Here is a 17,868-nt window from a genome sequence, read left to right as displayed (position 1 = left end):
CTGATCGCTTCGTTTCCGACCATGATTAGAAAACCAGCCATAATTTCTAAATATCTGTCCGAACCCGGCCCGGCCCGTCGGGTACCGTTGGGACCCGTCGGTCGGGTATCCATGCCTTAGTATATGAGAGCTGTAATCATTTTCTTTACTAATAAAAGAATCCTCATTATCTGCATTATATAGGAGGTCTTTGGGTATGGCTCCCAGCAAAAACAACATTGGTTCTGGAGTGATATCTACCTCTAAAATAGTATCAATTTCCTTTTTAACATTATCCCAAAGTCCTTGTATTGCCGGACTATCCCAAAAAATGTGTGTGGTGTCTCCAATATTTCCACATTTTCGCCAACATAATGCCACACTGGGGTTTTTCACAAATGAAGAGATGATAAAGGGAGTATTAAAAAATCTGATCTTTACCTTCCAGTCAAATTCTTTCGACAGTTGGCTACTAATTCCCATATGACAACTTGTCCATCTGTCCATCCATGTAGAATCTTCAATTATAACATTTAATTCCAATTCCCATTTTTCCTTAATGGTGTCCATGTTTTGTGAAGTGCCAGCCGTTAACCTTTTATATATATTAGATATGTGTTTTTCGTTGGGAAATGCCTCTCCAGAACACTAATAAACCTACTCTTCTATTTAATTTGGGTTTTTGCTGACCAGCTCCCTTTCCTTAGGATATAATGTCTTATCTGGAGGTATACAAATCCTTTGATGGGAGGCCAAATTGTGCTGTGGAGGGAATGATTTGAATTATGTTTCTTTAAAAAGTTGATTAATTGTACAGAGACCTTTATCGGCCCACCTTAAACCCGCTATCCCACACGGAAGGTGGGAATAGATTTCCTACTATCAACATGGCCCTTGATATAGACTCTGGTCCCCTGAGCATTTTTTTCACTGTTGTCCAGACTTTTAAAGTGTGTTTTATCCATTCGTTCTTTATTTTGATTTTACTGACAGAATTTATATCAATAAATGGTAGTAGCCTACTGATAAGGACATGCCCCTAACCGAGTCCTGCTCTATCTGAGTCCGTATTGCTTCCCGGTCATTTCCGATCCATGCCACTCTTGCATTTATTTGTGCAGCCCAATAATAATTTTTAAGGTTTGGCAAGCCTAGACCTCCCTTATCTTTGGGTAAATGAAGGGATTTTAATCTCAGTCTCTTCTTTTGCCAAATAAATGTTGAGATTAATTTGTCCAACATGTTTAAAGTGGAAGCAGGTACTCTCACAGGAAGGGATTGAAACAAAAAAAGAAGTCTTGGTAATAGGTTAATTTTTACGGTTTCTACTCCGTCAATTAAAGAAAGGAGAAGGAACCCCCAACGTGTCACATCATTTTTTATTTGTTTAATTAATTTGTTATAATTTGCAATTGAACGGGGTTGGGTGTAATACTAATTCCCAAATACCTAAATCCTTGTTTGGACCAGCGAAAAGAGACCTTGTTATTTAATTGTGTAGGCCAGGTACCTGAGATCATCATGGCTTCTGATTTATTTTCATTAATTTTGTATCCAGACACTGACTCATATTCATGCAGGCATTTCATAAGTGCAGGGATGGAAAGAAGTGGATTTTTTACAAAAAGTAAAATATCATCCGCGAACAAAGCTATCTTATGGATTGACCCCCCCCCCCCTTCGTCCTCTATCCCTTGAATCTGTATATTCTGGCGTATCACCTCTGCCAAAGGCTCAACACTAAATGAGATGACAGCGAATCCCCTTGTCTCACACCCCGCTCAATCCTGAAAAAGCTAGAACAGTGACCGTTAACTCTAACGTTGGAGCTGGGCTCCTTATACAATAAGTTGACCCAAGCCACAAATTCTTTCCCAAAGCCCATTTCCATCAGTGTCTGCCTCAGAAATACCCAGTCGACTCGATCAAATGCCTTCTCCGCGTCTAAGCTGAGAAGCATTGACGCTTGTTTGTCCCCTGCCGCTATTGCCTGCAGGTTCAGGGTTCTCCTTATGTTATTTATTCCTTGACATCCTAGTATGAATCCAGTTTGATCTGGTTGAATTAATTTCTCTATATTTTTTGGGATTCTTGTAGCCATTATAGAAGTCATGATTTTATAATCTACACAAAGTAAACTTATTGGACATCTCCAGATGTTAGAACGTAATTATATAATTTACATAATATGGGAGTGAGCTCATTCACAAAGATTTTATAGTAGTCTCCAGAAAAACCATCTGTTCCGGGTGTTTTATTGTTTTTTAGTTTGGTGATGGTTTCTCTAATTTCGCTCTCTGTGATAGGTTTTATTAAGAGTTCTGCCTCCTCACTTGATAGTTTATTAATTTGAAGGGGTCTCAAAAACTCAAAAATTTTCGCTTCCTTAAATTGTAGTTCTTCAGCCCTATATAGCTGTTTGTAATATGTAGCAAATGAGTCTGATATTTTAGTGGCATCGGTCTCAACCTGAGTGGTTTCAGGGTTCCTGATCTTGGGAACTGCACAGCTAGATTGGGCTTTTTTGAGCTGAAAAGCCAGTAGCCTACTAGCTTTATTCCTCATTTCATAATATTTTCTATTATATATCTGAGATCTCCCTCTGCCTTATATGTCAGAGCCTCATCCAGTTGTCTAATTTCCTTTAAGTTTTTAAGAGTATCTTCCTTTCCAAATTGTTTATGTTCCCTTGTTAATTTTTTTATTTCAGTTTCCAATCCTTGTTGTTTTGCGTGCCTTTGTTTCTTTATTCTAGATCCTATAGAAATAATCTTTCCTCTCATCGTGGCCTTACTGGCATCCCATACAACTGAGGGGGAGACACTACCATCGTCATTTAGTGAAATACTCAGTTAGAGCTCCTTGTATTTCTTGCCTGATGTTTGTATCTGTTAGTAGTGAGACATTAAGTCTCCAGTGTCTAAAGTGGTTGTCTACTCCTAAATTAATTTACTATGACTTTTTTTGATATGCTATACTATGACTTTTTATGACTTTTTTTCGACATACTACACTGACTTTTTTCGACATACTATACTATGACTTTTTAGTATTTTTTTCGACATACTATAGTTTGACTTTTTATGGCTTTTTTCGACATACTATACTATGACTTTTCAACATGCTATACTATGACATTTTTCGACATACCATACTATGACTTTTATGACTTTTTTTATGACTTTTTTTGATATGCTATACTATGACTTTTTATGACTTTTTTTCGACATGCTACACTGACTTTTTTCGACATACTATACTATGACTTTTTAGTATTTTTTTCGACATACTATAGTTTGACTTTTTATGGCTTTTTTCGACATACTATACTATGACTTTTCAACATGCTATACTATGACATTTTTTGACATACGATACTATGACTTTTTATGACTTTTTTTCGACATACTATACTGACTTTTTTGACATACTATACTATGACTTTTTATGGCTTTTTTCGACATACCATACTATGACTTTTCAACATGCTATATTATGAGTTTTTATTACTTTTTTTTGACACAAAAAATATAGTACATACATAGGTATGTACTATATTTTTTGACTTTTCAACATATTATACTATGACATTTTTCGACATACTATACTATGACTTTTTAGTATTTTTTTCGACATGCTATACTATGACTTTTTTGACATAGTATACCATGACTTTTTATGGCTTTTTTCGACAAACTATACTATGACTTTTTCGACATGCTATACTATGATTTTTTTTGATATGCTATACTATGGCTTTTTATGGCTTTTTTTCAACATACTAAATTATGATTTTTTTATGATGTTTTTCAACATACTATTCTATGACTTTTTTCAACATACTAAACCCTTACTTTTTTTGACATACTATACGATGACTTTTTAATGACTTTTTTCAACATACTATACTATGACTTTTTTCGACATGCTATACTATGACTCTTTTTTTGACTTTTTTCGACATACTATACTATGACTTTTTAGTATTTTTTTCAACATACTATATTATGACATTTTATGATTTTTTCGACAAACTATACTATGACTTTTTCGACATGCTATACTATGATTTTTTTTGATATGCTATACTATGGCTTTTTATGGCTTTTTTCAACATACTAAATTATTATTTTTTTATGATGTTTTTCAACATACTATTCTATGACTTTTTTTCAACATACTAAACCCTTACTTTTTTTGACATACTATACTATGACTTTTTAATGACTTTTTTCGACATACTATACTATGACTTTTTTCGACATGCTACACTGACTTTTTTCGACATACTATACTATGACTCTTTTTTTCATGCTATACTATGACTTTTTTATGACTTTGTTCAACATACTATATAATGACTTTTTGTGATTTTTTTTCCGACATACTATGACTTTTTTTTTTACTTTTTACGACATACTATACTGACTTTTTTCTACGTACTATGACTTTCTTCAACATGCTATACTATGATTTTTTTTGACATGCAATACTATGACTTTTTTTCAATTTACTATACTATCACTTTTTATCACTTTTTTTCGACATACTATACTATGACTTTTTTATAACTTTTTTCGACATACACTTTTTTGTCATACTAACCTATGACTTTTGTCGACAAACTGCACTATGACTTTTTTTGGTATACTACTCTACAACTTTTTATCACTTTTTTTGGACATACTATCCTATGACTTTTTTCGACATATTATACTATGACTTTTTATGACATATAACACTTTGGCCTTTTTAATGACATACTATACTATGATTTTTTTAATGACATTTATATTACATGCTATGCTATGAATTTTTTCATGACATAATAAGATACATACTAAGTTAATGTTTCTTGCTGATTTAAAAGGTTAGAACTCGAGGTACCGATGAGAAAATATATGGAAAGGATCTTACAAAAGTTCTTGAAAATGTGTCACTTTTAACCTCAGGAATCCTTCATATACTCTGTTGAGGTCTTCAACATGAGTCGCTTAATCCAAAAATAGATATATGCTATGACTTTTTTCAACATACTATGCTAAGACTTTTAATGACTTCATCAACATACTCTACTCTAACTTTTTTCGACACACTACTATGACTTTTTTTCAATACACTATACTATGACTTTTTTTGATAAACTATATAATGACTTTTTATCACTTTTTTCAACATACTATACTATGACTTTTTTATAACTTTTTTCGACATACACTTTTTTGTCATACTAACCTATGACTTTTGTCGACAAACTGCACTATGACTTTTTTTGGTATACTACTCTACAACTTTTTATCACGTTTTTTGGACATACTATCCTATGACTTTTTTCGACATATTATACTATGACTTTTTATGACATATAACACTTTGGCCTTTTTAATGACATACTATACTATGATTTTTTTAATGACATTTATATTACATGCTATGCTATGAATTTTTTCATGACATAATAAGATACATACTAAGTTAATGTTTCTTGCTGATTTAAAAGGTTAGAACTCAAGGTATCGATGAGAAAATGTATGGAAAGGATCTTACAAAAGTTCTTGAAAATGTGTCACTTTTAACCTCAGGAATCCTTCATATACTCTGTTGAGGTCTTCAACATGAGTCGCTTAATCCAAAAATAGATATAGTATACAGCACAGCTGCTGCCTGCTGCTGCTAATGAATTCAACATAACTCGAGTACCATTTCTAAATAGGATCCTACAGCAGATGTTGATTAATATGCCTAACACTTCCTTGGTCTCAATATATAATTACATCAAAAAGAGTTTCTCCCATTGCAGGAAGCAAAGAGGAAGTTATTGAGAGAAGATGTGAACAAAAGCAGACTAGACAGTGGTGGTGGATAGATTTTATTTTTCATATTTCATTTAACCACTTCAGCATATAACAATAAAATATTTAATCACATGAATATTTCACACTGAAACACTATAGCATTCAGAGTGCATTAAGCTGTCCTGCCTTTATTTTCTTGCCAAGAAAATGTACCCATCTCTGCCACCATTCACTTGTTTCCTCGCAATCTATTGCTCACGCTGCCTGTCTGTCTCAATTTTAGCCAATTGGACGTCACATTCCTGCAGGGCAGCTTATGATTGGTCGGACTGGCTGTGAGGGCAAACAGAAGCAGATAAACAGACATACACAGCTATTCTGTCCTCCATATTTCCTTGACTAAAGACCTTGTTTCCCTCTGTAAGTCAGATGGAGCATCTTCACTGATCTACATCTAAGTTAATCTGCACCTCACCGTAAGAACATGCAGTCAGGGTGTGTGTGTTTGTGTTTTCAGGTGTACATGTATATATCCAGGTGGGAGTGAGTACAGCTGTGTTTGCGTGCATCGACATCTGTGTGTGTGAGTGTGTGCATGAACAGAAGAAGACACTATTCTTGACACAGAGAGTTACAACTAACTAAGCTGAGCCAGCAGTTGCCATTGTGAAAATAGATCATACATCATCACATGACCAAATCCCACCAATCCCAGGACAGAATGGAAAGCCACTAATCAGCGAGGCATGAAGTTGTCCGTGCCCGCGTCGTATGCAGCAACGTTTAACTCACACCTCTGTCTGTCTGTCCCTAGAAGGCAGGAGCCATGGGTCTCTGCTGTGTAAGTTTCTGAGGGTCCAGGGTTTCAGTGAAGGGCGGGGCTTGATAGGGGTTGGTTGTTACTATGGTAGCTCCGTTGGCGATGGGGTACGGTGTAGCTCGAGCATTGCCTTGGGGAGGATCCAGGTGTTGCCATGTGAACAAGTTTGTGTTGCTGCCGGTTAAGAAGCGCCGCAGTGCGCTCAGCGTCAGTACAGTCTGTTAGTAAAACACACACACACACCGACACGCACACACACACACGCACACACACACACACACACACACATTAGCAGAGGATGTTAGTTACAAATTGATTTGCATTAAAGACGCTTTTACAGCACTTTTTCACAGCAAGAATAAGAGTCTACAGCCAGGCTAGCAACTTGTGAAGCTGTGCAAAATGCTAACATCAGTATGCTAACATGCTCACAATGACAACATGCTGATACTAAGCAGGTATAATGATTACCAGGTTCACCATTTTAGTTTAGTGTGTTGGCATGCTAACATTTGCAAGTATTTGGGCATGACCAAACATATTGGACAAATGAAAATTATTTCATCTGGTGAAGGCATTAGATGAAAAGTCAGGGGAACACCAACGTCATTAGGATTCATCATCTTGAAACCATGAATGTCTGCAATGAAATCCATCCAATAGTTGTTGAGATATTTTAGTCTGCCATCACTAAAGTCCCTCCTTCAGTGTGCCTAAAAATCATGAACATATCTATGTTCCCAGCTGGGTCCTGTGATCCCCAGTTAAATATCCTCATAATATGACACATTAAGGAGACCTTTCAAAGGGGTTTATGTTCTCAGCAATGGGTCAGTTATGGGTCAGCCTACTGATGTTTTATTCCTTGAAACCTATGCCCTGAAACTTCCATTTCAGGCATTGTTATCTCCACAGTGGCTAAATTGATTTTGACCATTCAAACTGCATTTATAATGTCTATCTCCCTACGTTCTTTTTACAATTTAACTGCAAAGACAGCTCTTACAAATCTCTTACAACGAGGACCCTGGGGACTAGGGATGACCCCTAAAAACCTGAACAACCTGTAGGCTAATCTAGGGATTGCCATGACCTAAACTTTTAGGAACCCTGTGAGGTTTTGGTTCTGGGTTCCTCCTTCAGTGTCCACTTTATACAGCATTTATAAACAGGGATTGTGGATATACACAAGCTGGTCAGAAGCCCAAAATGGAAACTAGCGAGTCGAATTACTTCACACTTTTGCTATTTCTCTACCACACCCATTGTGATCCTTAACTCTTCTTGGTGTAATCCCTTTAATTTCTTTCTTTGCACTGTTTGGCTGTGTGTCGCATTCACATTTCTGCCAGACTCTAAGAAATCTTCTGGTGCACCTTTTCACTGGTAGCTAATCTCTGACTCCTGCTCTTGCTTTCTGAAAACCGTTCTCCATTGTTGATGATTGTGGTATTAAATACAAGATTCAGTGGTAAAATGGGGGTTATTGTTGTTTGTTGTCCTTGTTGTAATGTAAGAACACATCTGCTAGCTTGATCACAAATGACAGCGCTGACGGCAACTCATGAAAGGAATTTATTATAATCTCCTGAGCAGTTCCAAAATTGAGTTCTCGTCCCCAAAGTGAACAGAACAAAGGAAACAAAAGCAAAACCGTTGACGATGTTTACATGTTACATTACATTTCAGCAAGTCCTTGCAGTGGAAAAGAGCTGTTACGTAAACCTGGAAACGTGCACAGTTTGGTTAAAAGTGCTGATACACAAAACAAAAAGGAGGATTAAAAAGAGGCTTGAATGAAGAGACCAAGATATGCTGACTTTTCTTAGTATGGGTTATACTGCAAACATGCTGGATCCTCAATTTCCAATAATGCAACTTTAGAGCATCTTATATAGCATTATACTCTCCCTTCTTGCTAAATACCCTCGTCTTTAAAACTCCATGCCCCCAGTTATCAAGGCAGATGTTTATGTTAAATATTAGTCAGTGAAACACCCCTGATGACATTATTCAGGTAATATCTTAGATCAGGGGCCTTCAACGTTTTTTAAGCCAAGGACCCCTGAACTGAGACAGAGAGACGGATCAGGGACCCCCTACTACATATATTGTATAAAATTAAGTTGCATAATAAACTGGACCTACAATAACATGTGGGTGGCTTAAAGACTGCAAAGCTATTCAAATTAAAAAAACTGTTGGCCTGATTTTATAAATCATGTTTTATTCTAAATGTGGCACATTAACGTTAGATCTTTAGGAATAACTGTACATGTGGATGACTACCTTACCTATATGCTAGTAAGCCTATCATCAATGAGTTTTTTTCACAAATAGACTGATTTGCTTATAATAATAGGTTGGATTCATGTTAAGACATTTAAATTTTTGAAAAAACTTTAAACAAAAACAACAATAATTTAGTAACCCCCTGCAGTAACTCTGAGAAGATCTCTTAGATGTTAAAAAGCCAGAAAACATTATAATCGAGGGTCCCAGGACAGAGGGAGCCGTGTGCTGTACTGACTGTAAAGGCCCTTAAGGCAAATATGTGGTTTGTGAAATTGGGCTGTATTAAAAAATGGACTTGACTTGAGATTATAAAACAGTTTTCACGGGCTCATGATTAGTAAACCAACTTTACTGTGTAAAATCAGGAGACTTTCCCTGAGAGTGAGAAGCCAAAGTTAAAGTAACATTGATTTGGCTCTCTGTCACGTACTATAAATCTATTGCAGAACAATTTACTGCAGAACTATAGGGAGAAAAACTGACTTGGCAGACTATAAAAAGAGTCTTTTGTAACATGCTGCAAATCCTTGACACAATTACAGCTTATCCTTTCCTTGTCCTCTGACAGTGAGATAAATGGCTGCTATTGGTTTGGTGGTAAAAATTGTTTCAACAGCCTCCATTGAGTTGTCAATGGATAATAAATCTGTCGGCCTCTGTGTGACTGGCAGTGCTATCTGGCATTGCAAAACCAGGAAAGTTTCGTTGAGAGCAGCTCTTTTTCAGGAACAATCTGTAAACAACCCCACAGTCATGACACACATTTCACACCTGGAAACTGCCACTGTCTGACCTGTTGGCTACTGAGCAGCTCAACTGGAGCGGTTCGGGGTTAAGGGCCTTGCTCAAGGGCACCTTAATGCTTGTAATGAATGTGTCTTTCACTTTCCCCACCTACATTTATCCTGCTGGTCAGTGGCTCAAACTCAGGAAACTCTTACCTTTAGGCCACCACAAAATCATGACCATGTATTGATTATAGTAAAGACAGAGATGTGATTTTATCCCTTCCATTTTTCTAAGAATCTGTATGTCTGTTATTCAAAACTAACACTGAGTTTTTGCAGTTTTTGTTTACAGTAATACATAAGAGTGGATCACAGCTTATTGCACTGAGCATCTTGATGGGAAGGTATGAAGGGAGTGGTGAAATGAAGTAAGTGTGTGTGTGTGTGTGTGTGTGTGTGTGTGTGTGTGTGTGTGTGTGTGTGTGTGTGTGTGTGTGTGTGTGTGTGTGTGTGTGTGTGTGTGCTAGACTAGGGAGAGGGTGGGAGGGCTCTTTGGCAGGAGTCTCTGCTTGTCCTCCATGAAGGAAATGCCCCTAAATCTGTTCATTGCCTGCAGACACTGATAACCCTGAAATACACACACATACAAACATGAAGGTGATGAAAACACACACACACACACACACACACACACACACATACACACACACACACACACACACACACAAATTCACTGAGACAGCTGTGCCTAGATGTTGTGGTTTTAGACACACAGGTATAAAAATACAGACCCAGGTCAGGATGGAGAAGAAGCAGAAAGCGATGGTGGCTCTAGCAGCGTCGGAGCCCTGGGCCAATGGCAGCTCGTCTGGAGAGGTATCCTGCCACTGATTGGCCAGAAAACAGAAGCCAACGAACCACAGAAAGCTAGCAAGACCTGGAGGCGGGATAGGTGGGGCAAGAAAAAAGGTAATGTGCATCATCTTTTAATTTTTAAGAGAGCTTTTTCTGAATCAGAATCAGAATTTACTTGAATTATCTCCTATTTCTTTGATATTCTTCTAGAACCAAATAGTACTCATTATGCAAAGTGACCCATTTCAGAATCATATTATATTATTGAATTATAATTATTGATGCATTAATGAGCTAATTTGAACTGCAGTATAAACTTTATCTGTTGGGTAGCTTGTGAAATTAGGGATCAATAACATTTGACCTTAATCTATAATATTACATTCTAATAAATGTTTTATTTATATGTTGTACTATTATTCAGAATCTGCAAAGTAACTGGTTACGTCAAAATAAATATGTAATATTTGATAAATATATCAAATAAATATAGAGTTAAAAGTACAATATTTGTCTCTGAATTGTAGTACCAGTGTAAAGCAGCAGAAAACTGTACTTAAGTACAGTACTTGAGTAAATGTAGTTGGTTACTTTCCACCACTGTATTTTTGTGTGTATATTATGTACCAGAGAAAACGAGGTCCAGCAGGACAGCCCGTCTTCTGTCCTTGACGCTGCTGATGGAGGGGAAGTAAATGTCCAGAATTAGGAAAAAGATGCTGCCAAGGAAACAGGCCACGCCCACGGTAACACCGTAGTTACAGGCATCAGCGTTGTTGTTGAAGACGCAGAGCAAACGCTCGCTGCCGATGTTGATGTAGCCCTCGTTCACGATGCAGCTGAACACCACCATGGAGAAAACCTGCAGGGAAAGACACGTGAGCTGCTTTATTATTGTAACAGGCAGAAGAGAATGAACTCACACTGGTGTATGAACGCCTCTCATTCCTCCTACATGCCTCACACAGACACAGACCTCACGGTCAACAGCTATTAGAAACATTCTTCTGAATGAGGTAGCATTTACAAATACTCTCCACAGTAGGATCTGTGGATTATCCCAATGTTGTGTTCATGTAATACATGGAGTATACATTTATACAGTTCTATTTATATTATTCAGGATGACTGTTTTACGTTACACATTTTTGACACTGAGAGGCCACCGTAGGTGTGCGCTGTTTTGTCTTTCGGGTTCCCGGAAATAAACGAGAGAGTTGATGCATTACAAGTTGAGACTAGTCGTTATTTTAGCAACATAACATTGGCGACAAGGATGGCTGATGCCCCGGTTTTCTCTCTGCCACCTCCGGAATGTTTTCTTCCCCTCCCTGTCGTTCCTTGGAATCAGTGGAAAACGTCTTTTGAACTGTACCTTTTATTCATTGGATTGGATAATACTGCTAGCGTGAGGAAGCGCGCTATCCTACTGCACTTGCTGGGAGTGGAGGGGAACAGGATTTTCAACACGCTTGATGGTACTCTGGACACTTACAATGCTGTCATTGAAGCTTTGACTGGACATTTTGTGAAGTCACAGAACATCCTTTTTCGGCGGCTGGAGTTCAGACAAAGATGTCACCGTCCTGGTGAGTCTGCTAGGCAGTTTGTAGCAGATTTAAAAGCCTTAGCACAGCGCTGTAATTTCGGCGTCATGAGGCATGAACTTATTCGAGACCAGCTCATTGAAAAAACGTCTAATCTCAGAGTTCAGGAGGAGTTGTTACTCAAAGATGAAACATTGTCACTTGATGATGCACTAACACTCGCCTTACAAGTGGAGGCAGCAACTCAATGTGCTGCTAAAATAGCAGAAAACAAGTCTCATACTGCCGTTATGGAACAGCCAGCGCAACAGCTATCAAGCTCAGACAACCTGGCCGACCCTGCTGCTATACAGGTGGCGCGCCCCCAGCAAACACGCCAGCAGAGACACTGTGGGAATTGTGGCTCCACCCGTCATGCCACAAGGGCCCAGGACTGCCCTGCTAGGGGCCAAACGTGCAGACGCTGTCAGAAACCTAACCACTTTGCTAAATGGTGCCGGTCTGCTCCGGTCATGTGAACAGTCACATGACCCAGCGGTGCCAGTGCGCACCATAGGCACCCAGGGACCTTCTCCAGGTGCCCCCTATACCTGGATGGCTGCTATGTCCCTCTTCTCCTCAACACTGGGGCCAAGGTGTCACTGTTGAATGTTGACACCTGTAACCTACTCTTCCCAAACAGACAGCTGCAGCCCCCATCCACTGCTCTCTGTGGCTACGGCCGCAGCAAAATCGACGTTGTCGGTCAACTCTACCTCCCAGTTCGCTACACCTCTACAGCCGTGGACCGCTTCCCATTCCACATTACGTGCCGCGGCAAGAACATCATGGGACTTGACCTTCACCCTACAGGACAACAACGGAACACGAATACTACAAGTGGATTCCCCTTGGCAACAAAGCCGGCTTGAACTGTTCAATGGCCTTGGGTGCCTCACCTCATTCACACACAAACCGCTCCTGGACCACAGCGTGCCTCCCGTGGTCCAGCCCCTTCGGCGTGTGCCCCTGGCTCTGAGGGACGGCGTTACACAGGAGCTCCAACGCCTCCAGGCTGATGGCATCATAGAACCCATTGACGCCTCTCCGTGGGTGTCCAACCTCGTCATCGCCAGGAAGAAGTCAGGTGGACTGAGAGTCTGCGTCGACCTTCGCCAGGTCAACAAAGCAGTGGTGCCTGACAAGTACCCTCTCCCGACGACAGAAGAACTCACGACCCACTTCTACGGCTCCCGGGTCTTTTCTAAGTTGGACTTACGTCAGGGCTACCTACAAATTCCTCTGCACCCGGAGAGTCGGCTGAGGATGCTGCTCAGGCAGGATGCTTCCTGGGTCTGGACTCTTGAATGCCAGGCAGGTTTCGACGAACTGAAGCACCTCCTCATCACGTCTCCAATCCTGGCCCACTTCCAGCTGGACTGCCCTACATTCGTGACCTGTGATGCGTCTGCTGTGGCTCTGGGCGCCGTTCTGTCACAGCTCCATGATGGCGTGGAGAGGCCCGTAGCCTTCACCTCCCGGGCACTCAGCCCCACCGAGCAGAAATACTCAGTGGGTGAGATGGAGGCCCTCGCCTGCATTTGGGTGTGGGAGAGGTGGCATTTGTACCTGTACGGACGGTCTTTTACCCTACGGACATACCACCAGGCCCTGACAGCCCTGATGTCCACTTCAGGTGGAGGACACAGGCCCCTTCGCCTCTACAGATGGTCAGACCGCCTGCAGCAGTATGACTTTCAGCTACAATTCATGCCTGGCAAGACTAATGTGGTAGCAGATTTTCTATCCTGCTCTGCCACCACCCAGTGCTCTGCTGTCTCTCCAGAGGATGAGGAGGAGGTAGTGCACCTGGTCCACTCACCACTGAAGGACACGGCCTCCCTCCATGATCTGGAGTCCGCCTCAGCAGCCGAGCCCGTCTTCAGCATGTTTTGTGATTACATCAGACACGGTTGGCCTGCCCGCGTCCCACCAGAACTGGAGCCATACTATCGAGTGAAGCATGAACTGTCATGCTGGGGTGAGGGCTGCATCGCACGTGGCCTCTGTGCTGTCATCCCAGTGGCCCTCAGAGGGTGCGTCTTGCAAATGGCACATGAAGGACACCTCGGCATCGTCAAAGCCAAACAAAGGTGCCGTGACATGGTGTGGTGGCCCGCCATGGGCCGTGACCTGGAGGGACTCATCTGCTCCTGTGCAGCATGCCTCACCAGTGGGAAGACTGGGCCACCCGCTTCAACTCCACTACAGCCAGTAGACTGGTCGTCTGCACCATGGGACCACTTGCAGCTTGATATCTGTGGTGAGCTGTACAATGTGCCACACCACCAGAGGTTCCTCGTGGTGGTCTACGAATTGCACTTCAAGTGGCCTGAGGTGGCTCCCATGGGTACGGTTACCTCTGCTGCTGTGGTCAACTTCCTGCTGAAAAGGGAGCTTGAGCTTCCCCTTTCAAGACTCCGTCCACCAATGGCTGCGGGCCCATGGCCATGCCCAGCAGCAGTCACGTCTCGCGTCAAGAAACAACAGAGTTCCATGAAGCGGAGGTTTTATGAGAAGCACAAGGCTAAGTGGCCTGCTATCAGAGTGTCAGACTGGGTCAGAGCCCGCCGGCCCCGCAGAGATAACAAGCTGTCATCATTCTGGTCGGCTCTGTACCAGGTCAGTCAGCAGCTCGTAGGTGTGCGCTGTTTTATCTTTCGGGTTCCCGGAAATAAACGAGAGAGTTGATGCATTACAAGTTGAGATTAGTCGTTATTTTAGCAACATAACACCCAAGTAACCATGGACCATTTAGAAGACTAACTGCTGTTGAGTTTTTCAAATGTACATCTACTTTTATTGACCATATAAAATTAAAATTCAAAGACTATACATATTCAGTGACTATGTAACTACATGGAAACATTAGAGAACGCTATCTGTAGTCTCGCGCTGAAGTCCCGGTGTAGCAGGAAAAGGTAAACAGTGTGCAGATCGCTCTGAGAAGCAAGGTCCTGCCTGCTAGCACGGCTAAGGGAACTACTACACCGATCGACACTGCCAAGCCTCCTACTCACCAACGCCAGATCGATCACACACAAAATGAATGAGCTACAAAAACTGCTGCGTGATATTTTGGCTGAACACACTTATCACAGACGGCAGCTAGCAGCTAACAGGGCGAGCTAGCTACCAGCAGAACTGAGACAGGGTAGGTGTATTAAAACAATGTCTGAGTTGAAAAAGCATCTTCTTGTCACGTAAGGACAAGATGTTGCACAGACATTTGAATTGCATTTTGTGTCTGTTAAGAGGCACAAAGGCATTCTAAAACCTGCCCCGACAACTGACGTTTTAGCTCAATGGAAGCTTGTACACGTAGCTGTAGCTACTCCGTGTTGCCTGCACCGATTCGGGTCGGGGTTTTTCAAACGAAAGTACACGTACATATTTATAGAGATCAAGATTAACGTAAAAATTGGCCGGAATTCTCCTTTTAAGAGCCTCTCTTACATTATTGTAAATTTAATAATTATGACTGATGATTATGGTCTGCCAAAACATTTGACATTTGAAACTGTGAAACGTTTATCAGTAGTTTGATAACTGTTCATTTTAACACTATTTCTATATCAAGTTTATAATGTGGCTTAGTAGAGTGTTTAATAAAGTCAATTTGCAGACAATGACATTATCCTCAAACAGTGAACTGTGGATCCACTTTGCCTGGTCAGTAATCTAGCTTTTCTATTTACCTCAGTTGTATTTGATTAATGGCAGAAGTCTCAGTATCGGATACCTCAAGTCTTATCAAATAACACCAACACCATCTTATAAACCTCCATTGGCAAGTGTTGTGCAATGTGGGTGAAGTGATCCTTGGGAAAACGGAATGCCAATAGTACACCAATCTAGAGATGGACATGTCGCTTTTACTGTTACTGCACAATATGTGACAATGAAGCAGCATGCAAAATAAATAAATATTTCATTTACAGATCTTTAGTTTGCTAGTCGAGTAATTGATTGGTCCATGGACAGAAAAATTATCACAACTATTTTAATAATTGATTCATCTTTTTTGCCATTTTTCAAGCAAAACATGCAAACATTTCTTGGTTCCTGCCTTTCACTTGTGAGTATTTGCTGCTTTTCTTTGTCTTATGTGATAGTAAGCTGAACATTGTTAGGTTTCGGACTGTTGGTTGAACAAAACAAACAATTTCATCATCATCACCTGTGGATTTAGGACATATTAAAGAAAGAAAGAAAGACAGAAAGGATTATGTTCCTTCCTATTTCCTATGCCTCCTTTAAAACCAAATTGTTCCCTTAGTGAACATTACATGCTGCATGTATGGTGACTCACAGCTGCACAGTATCACATCAGAGAAAGACAGAGGGGTGTTACATTCTGGTTAGGGGCCATTCAAATCCAAAGCGTTCACATGTAGACACAAAGAGGCTCCAGATAAACATATGTTAATCAGATGCTGGTCCTGAAGCTTCAGCCAGAAGCTGCATCACTGACATGATTTCTGTTCATTAAACCGAGCTGAACAACAGAGATATAATTCAAAGATGCTGAGCCTTTTACTAATAAAACAAAACAAAAATACTCATTTAGTATGAATCCTGGCTGGATAAAAGACACAAAAGCAAAGAGCGAGAGTCACACACAATGTGAATGGAGAGAGACAGAGAAGGGGGGCGCAGGTAGGCCAGTCCATTGATTCAACCTACACGTTGCAGAGAAGGCTAACTTACCCACGACATCAGTCTGAGGATGGTTCGGGGATGCGTGAAGAAGGCGACCGGATCGAAAGCGACGTTCCCGGCCTTCCCGGCGCCGTACGGGCGCGCTGGATCCATCCCTCCGGCTTTGTGCAGCCTGACGCCCGCTGAGAGAACGAGAGGAGACGGTCAGAGCTGCGCGGAGCGGCGGCGTCCTCCTCCAGCCTCCGTGTGAAGTCACACCGCGTCACCAGGAGCAGATCACAGCTGCACCGCAGAATTAACTGTCAGTTATCGTTATGTTTTTAAATTACATTTAGTGAATTGCGTTAAGTGTTCACTCATGTTTTATATTTGTTTTTTAAGATTTAAAGCTAATGAAGAGGATTTTTTTTGTCCAATGAGGAGATATAACACAGACTATGCAAACCTAAATGACCCATGCCAAGCCAATAATTTAAGGATGGGGGTATTATATTATCATTTATCGACTCTCAGTGGCACCATATCGCGATGATACAATCGTTTGGTATTGTTTCACAAAATTATGTTGTTGGAACTAGCCTAATTATGTTAAGCAAAAATTGGGATTAAAAGACATTTAAGTTTTTCTTGTTACCATGTGAAGAGTTTTGACCAATGGCATAGCAGCAGGGCTGTAACCAGGGGATAAACCCTCAACCCCCTTTAAAAGTAGCCTGTGTTGTTAATGGGATTTTTTTCTAGATTATTTATTCACTTGACTGTTCAATTACAATTTCTTTAATTTTCTTGGTCTTTTCGTGAGATTTGTTAATTAAAAAAAAAAAACTATCACGTAGATTCCTCTGAAACATAGATGCATAACATCAACAAACATCTTGATAAGAATCTTTTTTTTTTTTAAATGGACCAAGAGATGTAGGCACACTGAGCAGAACATTTAAAGAAAACATTTGTCAGCGCTCTCTGGTGGACCAACTGTGTAATCCACAGACTGTATCTAAATTACCTCAAACATATTTTTGACATGTCTGTACGGCAATTTTTATGCTACTTATCAGCCAAAATATTAGCAAACACGATATATCTGAAAATGAAATCATCCTATGTTAACAACCACGCGGATGTATCGGGCGGGCTCGATATAATTA

At 40.5% G+C, this 17,868-nt stretch overlaps 1 protein-coding gene across 1 annotated transcript; it reads right to left on the bottom strand.

Moving 5' to 3' along the window:
- Positions 1 to 5,842: 5,842 nt before the first annotated feature.
- On the bottom strand, positions 5,843 to 16,983 carry LOC120565121 (synaptogyrin-3-like). The gene is made up of 4 exons (XM_039810538.1): positions 16,769 to 16,983; positions 11,100 to 11,334; positions 10,409 to 10,554; positions 5,843 to 6,812 (listed from the first exon to the last, which is right to left on the bottom strand). Exons 1-4 carry the CDS (start codon positions 16,871 to 16,873, stop codon positions 6,585 to 6,587), a joined length of 714 nt encoding a protein of 237 aa, XP_039666472.1. The 5' UTR covers positions 16,874 to 16,983; the 3' UTR covers positions 5,843 to 6,584.
- Between the last annotated feature and the right edge of the window lie 885 nt (positions 16,984 to 17,868).

The sequence above is a fragment of the Perca fluviatilis genome, chromosome 1 (genome assembly GCF_010015445.1).
Source record: "Perca fluviatilis chromosome 1, GENO_Pfluv_1.0, whole genome shotgun sequence".
Lineage (NCBI taxonomy): Eukaryota > Metazoa > Chordata > Actinopteri > Perciformes > Percidae > Perca > Perca fluviatilis.
Note: the sequence above shows the minus strand (reverse complement) of the source record. Positions and strands in the feature narration are given on the sequence as shown.